This window comes from Schistocerca americana, chromosome 3, assembly GCF_021461395.2.
Source record: "Schistocerca americana isolate TAMUIC-IGC-003095 chromosome 3, iqSchAmer2.1, whole genome shotgun sequence".
Taxonomy (NCBI): Eukaryota; Metazoa; Arthropoda; class Insecta; order Orthoptera; family Acrididae; genus Schistocerca; species Schistocerca americana.
In genome coordinates, this window is record NC_060121.1 from 229,868,589 (window position 1) to 229,885,774 (window position 17,186).

Below are 17,186 nucleotides of genomic sequence, written 5' to 3' on the forward strand. Positions count from 1 at the left end.
AATAGATAAGGTTCGATGTTCGACGGACGAAAAGGTAATTTAACGCGGAGCGCAGGCTCAGATTGGGGAAAGGAAATCGGAAGGAAATTGGCTGAATCCATTTTTAAAGGAAGCATCCCAGCTTTTGACTTACGTTATTTAAGGAAAAACTGAAATCCTATATCTGGGTGGCCGGGGACTTAAACGACAAAAATATTGTAAACTGAAAAAAAAAGACGAATAACATGCAATCACAGTTCGACTTTTTAACAACATGCGAAAAATGTGTGGCTCCAAATGAACGAAACGTATTTTTTGGGCCTTTCATCCGAAACCTAAAACAAGGAGACTCTGGTGCACGAACATCGAAAAGGAAACGAAATGGACACACGACCAGATGAGAATCAAGGCAACTGGTCGGATGGTAATTACACAGTGAGCTGAAAACAACTGGCTTGAACGGCGAAAAAAATGAGCGACTGCCACAATAGTTATAAGTTTATAATCGTCCTTAGATAGCTGACAAGATTAAGAAGGTAAATGAATGATGATGATGACGACGACGACGATTGGGTTCTAGCTTGGTGGAAGCCTTTCGATTTGACACCGCGTTAGCAACTTATTTTGTTAAATAATTTACCATATGGGACCACGAAGTTGTTAGGATCCCGCCAGACATTTACACACTAGAAAAATCTGAGGTGATAAGCGGGAATTGAGCCCGGGAACTCTGTCCCAGTAGCTGGTGAGGGTAACTACTACACTATGTAATGAAATGTCTTATCGTCGAATACAACGTCGTCTGCAACGCATAACCCCTATAACATTGTCATTATTTTGTAACAGATTGCACAGCTGAAACTGATCAGCCCTCAAAGGTTTGCCCCCAGCAATGTGTTGTGTAAGTAGAACAGCGCATGCGCTATTTCGGCTCGCAAGTCTGCTGTGGCTAATCAGACGCACGCTGGCGTTCGCAGGTTCGGAGTGCCTCAAAGCGTGGCGCAAGCTACGAAACTGCTACATGAACGCCATCAAGCGGCGGAGGTTCAGCAGCAAGGCCACACACGCCAACAAGAAGTACACCAAGTGGAAGTTCGAGGACGAGATGTCCTTCCTGCTGCCCTACATGCTCAGTGGCAGGTAAGTGTGCCTGCTGCTCGCTGCACGCAGCGGCAATTTTCTCGCGACACACACACACACACACACACACACACACACACACGCACCTTACACATTTTTGGCTGAACTGGAACAATACTAACTCAGAAATTAAAGGTATAGCAAGCTCACGATTATCCGGACTGACGCGAAACCGAGATTTCATGGATGAAATTGAAAAACATAACCCAAAATACACAAGCTCCTACGGGAAAGTATTCTTTACTGTGGCTACAAAGCGTGCTTTATGTCGCATCTGGGAGACCACTGCGAAATTTAAGCTTTCTCAGAGGTTATCGTTATATATAAAATCTGTATTGTTAAACGGCTTAAATGGTGCAAAATGTCAGCTACAGGTTGCCTATGTCACGGGTTGATTTTCATACAGTGACCAAATTTAAATAGTGTTATAATCTACTCATTAAGAGATACAATCTTATGTTAAAGGTTTAACACAATATGGCAAGTATTAAAATTAGAAACCGCGGGTACGCCTTGAGGCAGCGTAACTGAAGGCGCCCAAATTGCCCCACGCATATTCATACAGTATTTGAAAAAGAGTGCAGTTGGCAACTTCCGGCAAACTTTACACATAATTCCAAACGTTTTCTCGTTGACACCCTCCACCTGCACACACACACACACACACACACACACACACACACACACACACACATATATATATATATATATATATATATATATATAATGAAAGGGAAACATTCTTATCGTTTCCTAAATTTCCGCTGTTCAGCATCAGACATGATGTTTTAATTTATTACTTGTTCATTACTAACTTTACAATCAGTATTCACATATACCACTGAATGTAAATTCATAAATATAACATTGAACGACAAGTACACAGACGGAAGCCCGCCCGGTTGGCCGTGCGGTCTAACGCACAGCTTTCCGGGCGGGAAGGAGTGCCTGGTCCCCGGCACGAATGCGCCCGGCGGGTATGTGTCGAGGTCCGGTGAACCGGCCAGTCTGTGGATGGTTTTTAGGCTGGTTCCCCTTATTCCGCCTCAGCTACAGTATGTCGGCGAATGCTGCGCAAACAAGTTCTCCACGTACGCGTACACCATCATTACTCTACCACGCAAACATAGAGGTTACACTCGTCTGGTGTGAGAAGTTCCCTGGGGGGGGGCCCACCGGGGGCCGAACCGCACAATAACTCTGGGTTCGGTGTGGGGCGGCGGAGGGGTGAAGTGGACTGCGGTAGTTGTCGTAGGGTTGCGGACCACTGCGGCTGCGGCGGGGACGGAGCCTCTCCGTAGTTTCTAGGTCCCCGGTAAACATAACACAACATAACATTACGTGATAAGTCACAAATCTGGAGGCTATAAATTCAACTAAATACTTAGGGATTACAATTACATATAACCTAAATTGGAACGATCACATAAATAATATTGTGGGTAGAGCAATCCAAAGACTGCGATTCATTGGCAGAACACTTGGAAGGTGCAACAGGTCTACCAAAGAGATTGCTTGCACTACGCTTGTCCGCCCTATTCTGGAGTATTGCTGTGCGGTGTGGGATCCGCATCAGGTGGGACTGACGGATGACGTTGAGGGGGTACAAATAGGGGCAACTCGTTTTGTATTATCGCGAAATAGGGGAGATAGTGTCACAGACATGATACATGAATTCGAGTGGCAATCATTAAAACAAGGGCGTTTTTCGTTACGACGGGATCTTCTCATGACGTTTCGATCATCAGTTTTCTCCTCCGATTGCGAAAAGATTCTGTTGGCACCCACCTGCATGGGGAGAAATGATCATCACGATAAAATAAGAGAAATCAGGGCTCGCACAGAAAAATTTGGGTGCTCGTTTTTCCCGCGTGCCGTTCGAGAGTGGCACGGAGGAGAGACGGCGTGAGGATGGTTCATTGAACCCTCTGCCGGGCACTTGATTGTGAATAGCAAATGGCTGGCTCTGAGCACTATGGGACTCAACTGCTGAGGTCATTAGTCCCCTAGAACTTTGAACGAGTGAAACCTAACTAACCTAAGGACATCACAAACATCCATGCCCGAGGCAGGATTCGAACCTGCGACCGTAGCGGTCTTGCGGTTCCAGACTGCAGCGCCTTTAACCGCACGGCCACTTCGGCGGTTGTGAATAGCAGAGTAATCTCGTAGACGTATACGAACATAACATAACACCGACGGAAAAAAGTCGCAACACCGAAAAATAATTAGTGTAGAGTGATATAATTTCGGGAATACATTTGTATAGATAACACATTTAAGTGATTAACATTATGCTAGCATGTGAACGTGCATGCATTGGGTTGTGTAGGTGCCGGATGTCAGTTTGTGGGACAGTGTTCCATGCCTGTTGCACTTGGTCGGTCAGTACACGGACGGTTAATGCTGGTTAGGGATCACGCTGGTCATCCGATGATATCCCATATGTGCTCGTTTGGAGACAGATCTGGTGATCGAGAAGGCCAGAGCAACATGTAGACATTCTATAGAGCAATTTGGGCTACAACAGCGGTATTTTGGCGAGCGTTGTCCTCTAGCTGTTCACGAATGGCAGCACAACAGGTAGATCACCAGACTGACGTACAAATAATAATCACGAGAGTGCTCTGCTGTCGAACGAAATTGCACTCCAGACCATACCTCCGGGTTTATGTCCAGTGTATCTAGCATGCAGACAGGTTGGTTGCAGGCGCTCACTTGGCCTCCTCCTACCCAACACACGACCACCACTGGCACCGACGCAGAACTGGCGTCCATCATCAGAAAACACAACAGACCTCCACCTTGTCCTCCAATGAGCTCTCGCTTGACACCGGTGAAGTCGCAAATGGCTGTGGTTTGTGGAATGCAAGCTGCAGGGCTTTTGGCTCGGAGCTGACTTTGAAGTAACCGATTTGTTACAGTGCGTTGTCAGCTGCTGCTCAAGTTGCTGCTGCAGATGCAGTACGACGCGCCAGAGTTTTACGCCAAACACGATGGTCTTTCCTCTCGATTGTGCCAAGTGGCCGCCTGAAGCCCTGTCTTCTTGCGACCATAAGTTCTCGCGAATACCGCTACCACGAATCATGTACAGTGGCTACATTCCTGCCAAGTATTTCTGCAATATCACAAATTCAAACTAAGTCAGGTGTTGATAACAGCGTCTCTGTTGCCTTAAAGGCATTCTTGACTAATATCAATCCATCACGTCTAGTCTCAAAGGTAACTAACGCACACAACCGTTACAGCGTGTATTTAAAGCAAACTTGATCTGCATCCTCATAATGCCCACTCTTATGCGACTGGCGCAAAATCTGAAGACATCATCTTTCAGATGTAGAAACAAGCCTACCTACTTTCGTTTATCTCGCACAAATGCTTCTTGGGGTTGCGATTCTTTTTTTCCGCCTGTATAATCCAGCAGATATTACATTTATGCATGGGAGTTCGATTCTTTACAGAATCGGGGATAGGGTTACTTGACTACACCTAAAACATTGTATTTCGGATCACTTACTTTCAATTCACTTTCGGGAAGTATTTTTTCCTTTTTTTCTTCTTTTTCTGTCATTTGCTTTTTCCCTACCAATGGTTCTAATTTTCTGGAGAGTTAAAACGTAGCTACACACTGAAAATTCGTTTATACTACATACTGTAATATTATATCGATGCATTTCAGTGTCTTTGTGTGCGCTGTAACTGTTCCTCGATCACATAGTCTCCGCTCTCTTCCTTTAACCAACACAGTTTCTTCATTATATTCGCATCACCTAGCTGCTCCAGTCTCGGTTAATAGGCATCAGTATTTAATCTCTCGAGACTTTTCAAATTCTTCTGGGCCTGCAGCGTTATATATGTCTTGTAAGGACATTATGTGTACATTAAGTCAAAACGCTGCTTTGTGTCTTCACAACCATAAAATATGTTTCCCAAGATTGGTCTGATGAGTAGCTCTCTCACATTCCTTATTACTACAACCTTCAAACCATCTTTCAGCGGAGGATGTTGCACTGCCTTCGGCAATGATACGGGAAGAGTGACATGCATATTCAAAACATAATATTCGTACTGATTACAATAGGATACTTCAGGTTTCGTTTATTATTTCTTCAAAAGTTGCCGTACTATGTACGGATAATTCGCAAAGTGGATAACCCTCTGCCTGATAATCTAGACCTAACGCTTGCTTTAATTCCTTAAGCGACCAAGTCCATCAGGAGCTCGTCTTGAATTGTAAGGTAAATGCTTGATCTAGAAATACCATCCTAGATAATTTCTCTAGACGCAATACCAGTGTGGCTCAAAGGTAAAGGAAATTTTTTAAATGTCATCGTGCTTTCAGCTATTGGTGTTTTATTTTACGATTGCAATTTCGGCATTAATCCGTTTTCAAGCATGTACAAATAACAATACAACGCAATGAGCAAATGTCGTAGATCCTTGAAAACTGCATAAAGCCGAAATTGCAATCGTAAAATAAAACACTAACAGCTGAAAGCAAAATGATATTTAAAAATTTATTGATGCGGTAGACCCATAAGTAATGGAAACGACATTGTAACATTCTGCCATCCTCACTGTGTGTGAAAATGAAGAGAACCTTCAAGTATAACTTTTTCCAGTCTTGCAGCTGGTACTATTCCTGTAGGTGTCAATATACTATTTATATTTCCAGAAGTCAACAGCTCGTGGTCTAGGGGTTAGGGTTGCTGTCTCTGAATCACGGGGTGACGGGTTCGATACCCGACCGGGATGCGATTTTCTCTGTCCGGGCACTGGGTGTTTGCGTTGTCCTCATCGTTTCATCATCATTCATGAAAGTGGCGTGATTGGACTAAGTAAAGGTTGCGAATTTGTATGGTCGCTGATAACCGCACAGTTGAGCGCTCCACAATTCGAAACATCATCATCATCATCATCATCATCATCATCATTTGCGAGAGTGACTAGATTGGATTGTGAAAAAGAAAATGGACAGTGAAAGACAATTAGTACTTTGTACGGGTGCTGATTACTGCGCAGTGGAGCGCCCCACAAACCAGACATCATATTTCCAGAAGACTATGGAGCCCTGATGTGAACCAAAGTCGCTGGTATGGATAAATAAGAGGGTGCCGAAAGAATGATAATGGTCGCCTAACATAGTGGAGGAGAAGCTGGAACGTGAGGCAAACAGATTGCTATTTCTTCAGAGTTCAGCGTTTGCTGGATGAAAATCGTGTATGTGAGAAAATGAATGTAGAGAGGGTGCTACACCTCTCCAAACTTACGTTCTGTTCTTCTGCCGAAGCTGTCCTCCCTAGGATTATATAAGGAGCTCTCAAAGGGAGAAAGTGCCTTATTGTCTAACGAATCTGCTCCACATATAAATGTAGAGAGGAAATACAATTAATTAAAAGTTTCTGTAGAGATCGCACGTTTGCCTACCGTCATCTGTGTATTACTATGCTTGATTTCTATCGTTTGGCAACCGGGAGTCATAGGAAGTAACTCAGATGCAAATCGCACTAACGTTTCAAAAGAGGTGCTTATATTATAATTCCAGCTTATATTATAATTCCAGTCGCAAGGGATTTTTTTTTCTTATGACCTCAGATTGGTTATTATACCATTTATACCAGATCTGATTATATAGTAGTTCCAGTTGCAAAAATACCTATTTGCACGTATTTGTCACGTATTTTTGGCTCCAAGGCCATTCTCAACCTATCAGCAATCACTTAACCTGAATATAAAGACATATGACAAATATTTTACAATGAACTAATAGCAAGCATATACACATGGTAAAACTATGAGTGATGTTTTATTACATCACAACTCGTTAGAATGAAACTTCCTCGCAGATTAAAACCGTGTGCCGGATTGAGGCTTGAACCCGGGACCTTCGTCTTTCACGGGCAAGTGCTCTACAAATGTGCTCCGTTAGCTCAGTCGATAGAGAACTTGCCCGGCAAAGATAAAGGTCCCGGGCACACAGTTTTAATCTGCCACGAGGTTTCATATCAATGGCCACTGATGAGTGAAAAATTCATTCTGGAAATCGTTATAATGTTTAAATAAAGCGTGTACACAGTAAGGACAAATTTTATACGTTTTTCTGTGAATGTGTTTTACTTTAAAACATTGTGATGAGTTCTCATGAAACATATTCCTTCATTTCTCCATATATACACGTGTTCTTCTATACGTACTAGATGAACACAGTATAAGTTTTCTGATCACAGCTGCGGATGACTTATGTACAACGTGAGGTTTTTGTTGAACAAAATAACAAATTAATTAAATTCCTGTAGTTCACTTTAGGAACAAACGAATTATATACATGGTAACTAAGGTTCGTGTTATGGGAAGGTTAGATTTTGTGCACAGAGAAAAATTGTGTTTTGGGGTGCTGAAATGCATAATTACATTTACCGATAGAAATGTTATGTAATCCTGATTTTACTATGTCTTTACTTAGTCTGGTCAGCAATCCTCCTTGTTCTGAACAACAGTCGAATTACGGCTAATAACTGGAACTCGCAAAAGATATGGGTAGTCTAGAGTTAGAGGACTGTCCTGCACATCCTGAAACACAATCTTCTCAAGCTCTTCACAAATATACGACAATGAGAACGTGTTAAAATATTAGCTTATATCAATTTATTGAACTATAGCCTGAGTTTTGTGTGCTAGTGTTCTGTGACGCAAGGAAGAAAATAGGATGGTTTTTGATAGCTGCTAAAGACGTGAAACATCATTGCAAGTCAGAGCAAAATAAGTTGAGGCTTCATTATACCCTAGCTTTACTCGCTCGGGTGTCGGTCGTGGGTTGTGCGCTGAGGAAACAGAAAGATGATCACCGCAGTTCCCATTACCCTTTGTGACACTTTACGCTCCAGTTCCTTCCATCCTGTCACCAAGGTCAATGCGAATAAAACAGTAAGTAAAATTTTTTATTTGTGTGGGCCTCACAGCCTCCAGATGCTTAAGGGGCTCCGGAACGCCCTATACTTGCAATGTTAAAATAATGCTTATAAATTACATCTTTCCTCACAAAGTATTTGAGGTAGAAAGTTGAACTTTTTACAGATTATTTATTGGAATATGGGCTACAACTTAACACAGGGATTTTACAAAATTTTAGTTCACTTATTAAAGATGATTTTTTTTCAATTGTAATAAAAATTCACAACATTTTTTTGCAATTTTTTATTTATATATTCAAAAATATACAGTTTTTTGGAAAAAGGCTGTGTTAAATTATGCAGAAGGTACTGTGTAACATTTACTGAAAGTTTGAAACAAATATGTTTGGAAGATCCTTATAAAACATGTAATTAGTATGAGAAAATAAAAGTTTTGGGAATCGAGCGACAAAGATTGGATTAACTTTTTAGTGCATTCCAGGTCCATAGGATGGATTATCTTCATCCTCTGCAAACTCCTCCTCCAGCTTCATCTTGTTCCTCCTCCTGTTTACTCTTGCTTGTATTTCTAGACTCTTTACAGCCCTGCCTGCAGCCCGAAGGCGTTCCTTGTCTAAAGCAAGCATCGCTCGTTGTTGTGTTCGTAAATTTTGCTACCATTTTCTTCAGTTGCAGTTACTGCAACACTGTTCCAAAAGGTGGTCATGTATGAACACTTATCACATTTCAGTTGTATTTCACTAGCAAGTCCTACGTGCTTTATTATGGAGAGTTCCAGACCAACTTCACTACAATGAATACATCTTACACAGTTTGAAAAAATTCCTTTGAGAACCGACATATCAAATATTTCATTCACATCCGATTCGCCCATAAAACATTCATAGTTTTCACTCATTGAACCAAGCTTCTTCTGTGAAGTATTTTCTTTCCCACTTCGACTGCTATGGGGCAGGTGTACTTGAGAGGTTAGGTTCACTCACTTGGTTATCGTCTTTATTGTTTACAGTAATAACACATACCTTTGGCTTTCCAACATTTCTCCTTTTCTTAAAAGCCTTCAGAGGATTTCTAATTACTCATTATTATACTTCAACAAAACAGAGACTCAAGAAACAGAATTAATTACGAATATTTTCGAGATAACGACAGAGTAAATAAACATGAAACAATCGACAATCACACCAGCGATATATATTGAACCATCACAGGTTAGCCACAACACATACTTTATCTCACATCACTAAAATGTACCTGATGAACACGGACGTTAATAATAACACCATTTGACAGCAGTTTAACAGCGCCACAGTGGGTCACGCCCATGTAGAACACATTTCAAAAAAAAATTTAAAAATAGTTGTAGTCTTCGGAATTGAATAAATTATATATCTATTAAAAGGTAATAGTATGCAGATTCAGAAAACGCAAAAAAGTAAAAATTGAACTTTTCATGATTTTGAGCCTTTCCGGAGCCCCTTAATAAACGTAAACGTAGTCTAGTAGGCTGTAATGCGATGTTTATTTAATCGTGCGACTAGCTAAAATTTCGACTAAGCGACATTGTCAAGCACATTTATAATATCTCTATCTCATGTCATTTTCAAATCACTTTTAATTACAAGTAAAAAGTGACCACATTCCGCTATTTTACGAAAGGATCCATACTACAGTGACACCTTTTAAGAGCGTATTCTGAACTTTGCTCCATGTATAATGACATGGTAACTGACCTATCCTAGTAGTGCTCCGCAATGACACTCGAATCAATGTTCCTAGTTAAAATCGTATTCACGCAACATCAATTTATAACTTTACAGGTAACTAATTCGTACAGTGAACGAGCAAGCACCCGTGCTGGTACGTCACACAACAAAGTTCGAGCGACGAGATAACTACTGAAGAATCTATTTTGAACAAATTACTATGCCACTAATCAGAAATATATATTGAGTAAAAACAAAACGCCACGACGCGGCTTCAAAATGCATCGTCACATACCGAAACGAACCATGGAAGAGCGAGGCATATGGAAACGGCCAAACTCAGTACATAATCATATATTTGTCATTCCATATGTTGAGTTGGTTTGATGTAGCTTTCCAGTTACTTTATCCTGTATAAGCTTCTTCATGCCGAATAACTACCACACTTACATGCATTTGAAACTGCTTACTGAGTTCGTATCTTTGTCTTCCTCTACAATTTTCACCCACCATACTTCCCCCAATTCCTTCTTTTAATCAAGTGATGCCAAAAAATTCTTATCTCCTCAGTTCTATTCAGTACATCATTAGTCACGCGATCTACCTATCTAACCTTCAGCATTCTTCTGTAGCATCAAATTTCAAAAGCTTCTGTTCTCTTTTTGTCTGAAATGTCTATCATCTTCGCTTATATTACGTATTACGATAGTGGGAACGAAAACGTATGATCTAATAATTACATAATGAATAGGGTACAAAAATCTTTCTTGGGCACACAGTGCGCCTGGCGCTTTAGCCTTAGTTAACGGAGAGATTTCAGTTATTACCGCTTTCACAGATTAATACAACGTTTGAAATTATCAGATTTTTAACTTGACGCTGCCCCCTGAAGGTGCAAAATGTTTCCATGTAATGCGCTTAGGGCACCACGGTACGGGAAATGCTGCTGCTGCTGCTGCTGCTGCTGCATGGTCTCATAAAGTGATGCTTTCTATTTATGTTTTTGTATGGGCCATTTGCCGAAACCGGATAGTACGGCAGTATAAAATTTTAGCGAGCAAGACAAAAAGCTTTTACCAAAAGAAGTATATCAAGACAAAAAGAGGTTACCGAAAGAACTAGATATTTTCCAAGGTTTAAAGCGTTTTATACACATCTCGCTGGTATTATAGATGAACACAGTGACGGTAGCTGAGTTGGAAGTCCGAAGTATACGGTTGAGCGACATCGGGCGCGCCTACTAAGCGGACAACCCGCAGTGCTCAGATGTATTGCATTGTCACGTACCTTGCTAGGCGCAACCCGTTGAGTACATAGCCGCTTTTTCAACGCATGCAACAGACGGGACGCATTCTCTCGAAAGACTTCATGTTAACATGGCTTCTCCGAAAGGTTATCAGCGCCGCAAATTGTTAAATAGCAATTAAGTCACACCTGTCTGGAAGTGCAAAACTATATCACAAAAACTGAGAAATTATCACATTGGCAGCAGCACACATGGTTTGTTGCTTAACTAACAAACCTTGCAGTTTAAGGTCGGAATACTGAGCGTGTGGTAACTGGTCACGGCAAAACTAATCCTCATCATAAAATAAAGCGTTGAGAATTCTGCGTCGCTCTTCTGGTCAAGATTCCTTTAAGTGCAACCGTTTGATTCAGTAAGGCAACCTATATTTGACAGCGAATCAGTTGATTCCGAGAATGTATCACTGAATCGACTGTTTATATTTTCTTACGCAATGCCTGATTAGTGTTCAGTAATACACGAATACGCGGTATGAATAACGCCACTGCTGCTGGAAAATAATAGAAGACTTATTTCTTAATAATTCCTCTAAAGCGATCACGAGCAATGCCCTCGACTATTTTTGTACAACTGCCATCAATAGAATCTTCATCTTTAACCTGCCTGAAGTGTTAAAAAAAAGCGCAAGACACTAAACTATTTAGGACACGTTTCAGAGGCTTTACTCAATTCTCAAGTGCACAGCTCCCAGGAAAGCAACAATACTGAAACATCTGCAAATCCTTTACTGCTTCCTTGTGTAACTTTCCTGAAGCGCATTCCATTCAAGCTTAGCACATTCACTATTTTCTACAAGTCTGTAAACAATGAATCGTACCTTTGCTGTGGTTTTCTTTCTTATTATTCTGCTTCTATTTCTTATTTAATTGGTGAGTTATTCAAAATTGCAGATTAAATTTTTCATGAGTTGTTTGCTCCTCGACACTGTTTGGCTTACGATGTGGCCGTAGATTTTGCTGACTGAGTTACAATGAAACAACGTGGCCCCACAGTCCCAGCGCGACATGGCGGGAGAGGCGCTACTGGAACATAACGCACAGTGTAACGTTCGTGTCGGCTCGGAAACAATATCCGTCTCAGTACACAGTTCACGGTTCACTGTAGGATGAAGTATCTAGCCGCAACAGCACATTTTTTTATTTGTCCGTATAGCAATTTTACACACAACCAATGTAATTATATTGAAAATACCGACATTTCATCTTTTTCTGTGAATTTATGTGAAAACAACATCACGCTACTGACAGTACTTTTGGAATTATTCATTTGTCGGTTTTCTGTTACATTCACTTTTCGTCAAGTCTGTCGCGCTCCGTGCACATCCGTGAGAAAACGCCGCCTGCAAAACGGCGTTAACTAATCAGTCTTTGTCCTGTATTTAGCACGCTGTATCGGACTTTTTCTGTCTTTTACGTTTCCCTTCACTATCCGCATAGGCCAGTGGACCGGCTCCCAGTCATTTGAGCCCCATCAGCGCAATTAAGTGGAATAAATAAATATGAATCACTGGGAAGAATCTATAGTTTAGCAGTACCATGCGTTAAAAGTTCCAAACAGTTCGGCATTAAGTGACTGCCTAGGCCGTAGATCATTTGAATACAGTCTTGGGAAGTGGATGTAGCCGTAAAATTGGTTGTAAAATACGTCACCTCCCGAAGTCAGTGGCTAATACCTGTATGGTGCTTCATCCAGGCACATCACTCGGTAGAGCCAAGCTTAGCTTTCAAGATATCGAAATAGCTGCCGGGACTAATGGAACTGCGTTCAAATTACCATTACTAAATCGAAAAGAAATATGCGACAGCAGTGATGGCGATCAGGCGAAGAAATATGCCCTCTGTCTTTCTGTGATAGAATAGGAACGAGACGCACGACGGCACGCGCATGTATTGGAAATCGCGGCCCTTGGAATAACAAAAAGATCCGGACTGAGGCTGTTTTCAACTGCACGTGGCGCCTTCGCGTGACAGACATTTGAATTTCATGTTCGTCACTGCCGAAGGCTATGTCGTATATGATTTGCCCGCTGCGCGTTTGTACCATTGAGAAGGAATAACAGCGCAGACCATGACGTACAGTGCACTTGTACAAAGAAAAGAGAAAGTTGTCTTGCTTATGAGTCTGGGAAGGGGTGATGGGGAGTGGGGGTGGCAATTTACATTTATCAAATAGCATAGAGGTGTCACGACAAAGGTTTCTGGGTACACTTGCTACAATGGTCGGATCAAAGTAACAAAATGATTGACAGCTAGATGTTTACAGAAGAGCTTCCACAGCAACAACTAACCACAGAAAGAACTTGGTCGCGCCTTCTGTTGCCGTTGTCATATCTCTCTGTGGGTTATAGTTACACCCACTAACGTAACTGTTGTGCTTTGTTTTCGTTACGTGCTTTACTTTTTTGTACTGATTTTTTAATACGCAAAAAAGTGTGCAGCTAACAGTGAACTAAGCAGAAAATTGAAAACGCTACTACGTCCCTTAAGGGTAAAAATGAGTATTGAATTACTCATGTTTTGCTGCCGCTACCATACTGGGCATGCTGTTAACTCCGAACCGACAAAATCGCCCCTTTCCGTACATGTCAATCGTTTCCTTATTCTGGTCCAGGTATAGTCACTATACTTAAATTTTCCACTATTTTTATCTCACTAACTGGAGAACTGTCTTCAGTGATAAGTCCCGCTTCGAACTGAGCCCCGATGAGCAGCGAAGGCGTGCCTGTGGGACGCCCCAGACAGCGGTGGGATACCAGATTGGTAGTCTAGGATGCCATTTTTTTTTTTCATAGCATAGATGTAAATGTCGTGTGATTAGGGCCTCCCGTCGGGTAGACCGTTCGCTGGGTGCAAGTCTTTCGATTTGACGCCACTTCGGCGACTTACGCGTCGAGGGGGATGAAATGATGATGATTAGGACAACACAACACCCAGACCCTGAGCGGAGAAATTCTCCGACCCAGCCGGGAATCGAACCCGGGCCCTTAGGATTGACATTTTGTCGCGTGATCGATGGCTTGCAAAATACCGTGCGAGAAAAGGGGAAGCTGAATTTTGCCCTGCTGATTTCTGGACATAAGCTTTTCTGTCTCAAGGAAATTTATTATTTTCGGTTATAGAATATGTTCAAGAATTACAGGGGCGAGGGAGCATCCGACTACCCTAGGGCCGGAGTACTGTTTCGGTGCAGCTCTCCGTGATAGTCAACCCCGTGCTTGTCTCTTCATCTCTGAATACCCACAGCAATCCACATCCATTGAAACCTGCTTACTATAGTCAAGCCTGGCTCTCCCTCTGCCGGTTTTTTTGACACCAGACTGCCATTTCCTCAATGGTTCAGGATATGCTCTATCAACTAATTCCTTCTTTTAGCCCTGTTGTGTTGTACATTTCTTTCTTCCTCAATGTGACTCAGTGTCACTTCATCAGTTATTCAGCTGACGTCAAATATACATCCTGAAATAAAAATTAACGAAATCAGTCGTTGCTATGAAGACTGTCAGTGAGGTCCCATATACATACAGTATTTTTTTATTTTAAGGTATGTTGTTCGCAGTCGCAGTTTTACTTGTAAAACTTTGGTACACCTGCCTGATGTGTACGGCCACCGCGAGCACGCAGAAGTGCCGCAAAACGACGTGGCATGGAAACTGGTTCCAATGGCTCTGAGCACTATGGGACTTAACTTCTGAGGTCATCGGTCCCCTAGAACTCAGAACTACTTAAACCTAACTAACCTAAGGACATCACACACATCCATGCCCAAAGCAGACTGAAGGGCCTAGAACCGCTCGGCCACTCCGGCCGGCGACGTGGCATGGACTCTACCAATGTCTGAAGTACTGCTGGAGGGAACGGACACCATGAATCACGCTTGCAGTCAATAAATCATTACGAGTACGACGGGGTAGAGATGTCTTCTGAACAGCACGCACAGCAGTCATCCCAGATATGCTCAATAATGTTCATGTCTGGGGAATCTGGGGGGCCAGCGGAAGTTTTTAAATTCAGGAGGGTGTTCCTGGAACCACTCTCTAGAAATTCTGGGCGTGTGGGGTGTCGCACTGTCCTGCTGGAATTGCCCAAATCCGTCGGAATGCACAATGGACATGAATGGACGCAGTTGAACAGACAGGATGCTTAAGTGCGTGTCACCTCTCAGAGTCGTGTCTAGACGTATCAGGAGTCCCACATCCCTGCAATGCAGTTTAGATGCATCATCTCCAGAATAAGGTGTGACAGGTTTTTTTCCGCTTGATCTTAATATGAATGTATATTGATTATGACTTCAACACCGAGAGAGAAAGGGGGACAAGGAGTTACAGGCAAAGCAGCAAAAGTTAATTTAGAGGAACGTGGCAAGATGAAGAACAGTGTAACAGATCCAAAGGAGTGAGAGTGCTGGGAAAGGATGGCATACGTGTTTCCACGATCCTTGATCACAGTGTCTGGATCCTGAAGACTATGGCATGTGACGGGAAGAGCATATTTTCCTTACTCTTTATTTGGCTGGCTGGCTCTGAGCAGTATGGGACTTAACTTCTAAAGTCATCAGTACCCTAGAACTTAGAACTACTTAAACCTAACTAACTTAAGGAGATCACACACATCCATGCCCGAGGCAGGATTAGAACCTGCGACCGTAGCGGTCACGCGGTTCCAGACTGACGCGCCTAGAACCGCACGGCCACACTGGCCGGCACTCTTTATTTGCTTATTACAAAGCTTTTTCCTCAGCGATACTGCTGTATCTATTTATAAAGGATCAAATCAGATGTAAGGAACTGAAGAGCCAAAGAAACTATTACACCTGCCAAATATCGTGTAGGCCCCCGCGAGCACGCAGAAGTGCCGCAACACGATGTGGCACGGACTCGACTAAAGTCTGAAGTATTGCTGGAGAGAACTGACACCATGAATCCCGCAAGGCTGCCCATAAATCCATCTCAATAATGTTCAGGTCTGGGGAACTTGGTGGCCAGCGGAAGTGTTTAAACTAAGAAGAGTGTTTCTGGAGCCACTCTATAGCAATTATGGACGTGTGGGGTGTCGCGTTATTATCTGTCAGAGTCGAATCTAGACGTATCAGCGATCCCATATCACTCCAACTGCACACGCCCCATACCATTACGAGCCTCCCCAGTTTGAACAGTCCCCTGCTGACATGCAGGGTCCATGGATTCATGAGGTTGTCTCCATATCCGTACACGTCCACCCGCTCGATACAATTTGAAACGAGATTGGACCGACCAGGCAACATGTTTCCAGCCATCAACAGTCCCGTGGTGGAGCTGGCGGGCCCAGGCGAGGCGTAAACCTTTGTGTCGTGCAGTCATCAAGGGCACACGAGTGGGCCTTCGGCTCCGAAAGCCCATACTGATGTTTCGTTGAATAGTTCGCGCGCTGACACCTGTTGATGGCCCAGCATAGAAATCTGCAGCAATTTGCGGAAGGGTTGCACTTCTGTCACGTCGAACGATCTTTTTCCGGCCGGCCGCAGCGATGTCTGTTGTAGAATTTTGGAACACGTATTATGTTCGAGTATAATGACTTTTCTGGAGACTAGAAATCTACTCTGTAGGCATCAGCATGGATTTCGAAAAAGACGATCGTGTGGAACCCACCTCGCGCTATTCGTCCACGAGACTCAGAGGGCCATAGACACGGGTTCCCAGGTAGATGCCGTGTTTCTTGACTTCCGCAAGGCGTTCGATACAGTTCCCCACAGTCGTTTAATGAACAAAGTAAGAGCATATGGACTGTCAGACCAATTGTGTGATTGGATTGAAGAGTTCCTAGATAACAGAACGCAGCATGTCATTCTCAGTGGAGAGAAGTCTTCCGAAGTAAGAGTGATTTCAGGTGTGCCGCAGGGGAGTGTCGTAGGACCGTTGCTATTCACAATATACATAAATGACCTTATGGATGACATCGGAAGTTCACTGAGGCTTTTTGCGGATGATGCTGTGGTATATCGAGAGGTTGTAACAATGCAAAATTGTACTGAAATGCCGGAGGATCTGCAGCGAATTGACGCGTGGTGCAGGGAATGGCAATTGAATCTCAGTGTAGACAAGTGTAATGTGCTGCGAATACATAGAAAGAAAGATCCCTTATCATTTAGATACAACATAGCAGGTCAGCA

The 17,186-nt window shown here is 42.8% G+C and overlaps 2 protein-coding genes across 2 annotated transcripts in view; one reads left to right on the forward strand and one right to left on the reverse strand.

Moving 5' to 3' along the window:
- Nucleotides 1–17,186, reverse strand: part of LOC124605139 (DENN domain-containing protein 5B) — a 474,504-nt gene that overhangs the window by 207,484 nt on the left and 249,834 nt on the right. The window lies entirely within an intron of this gene.
- Nucleotides 1–17,186, forward strand: part of LOC124605140 — a 46,410-nt gene that overhangs the window by 25,992 nt on the left and 3,232 nt on the right. Inside the window, exon 2 of the mRNA XM_047136623.1 lies at nucleotides 957–1,119. Within this exon, the coding sequence (XP_046992579.1) occupies nucleotides 957–1,119 (163 nt within the window). The remainder of the gene's footprint in view (nucleotides 1–956; nucleotides 1,120–17,186) is intronic.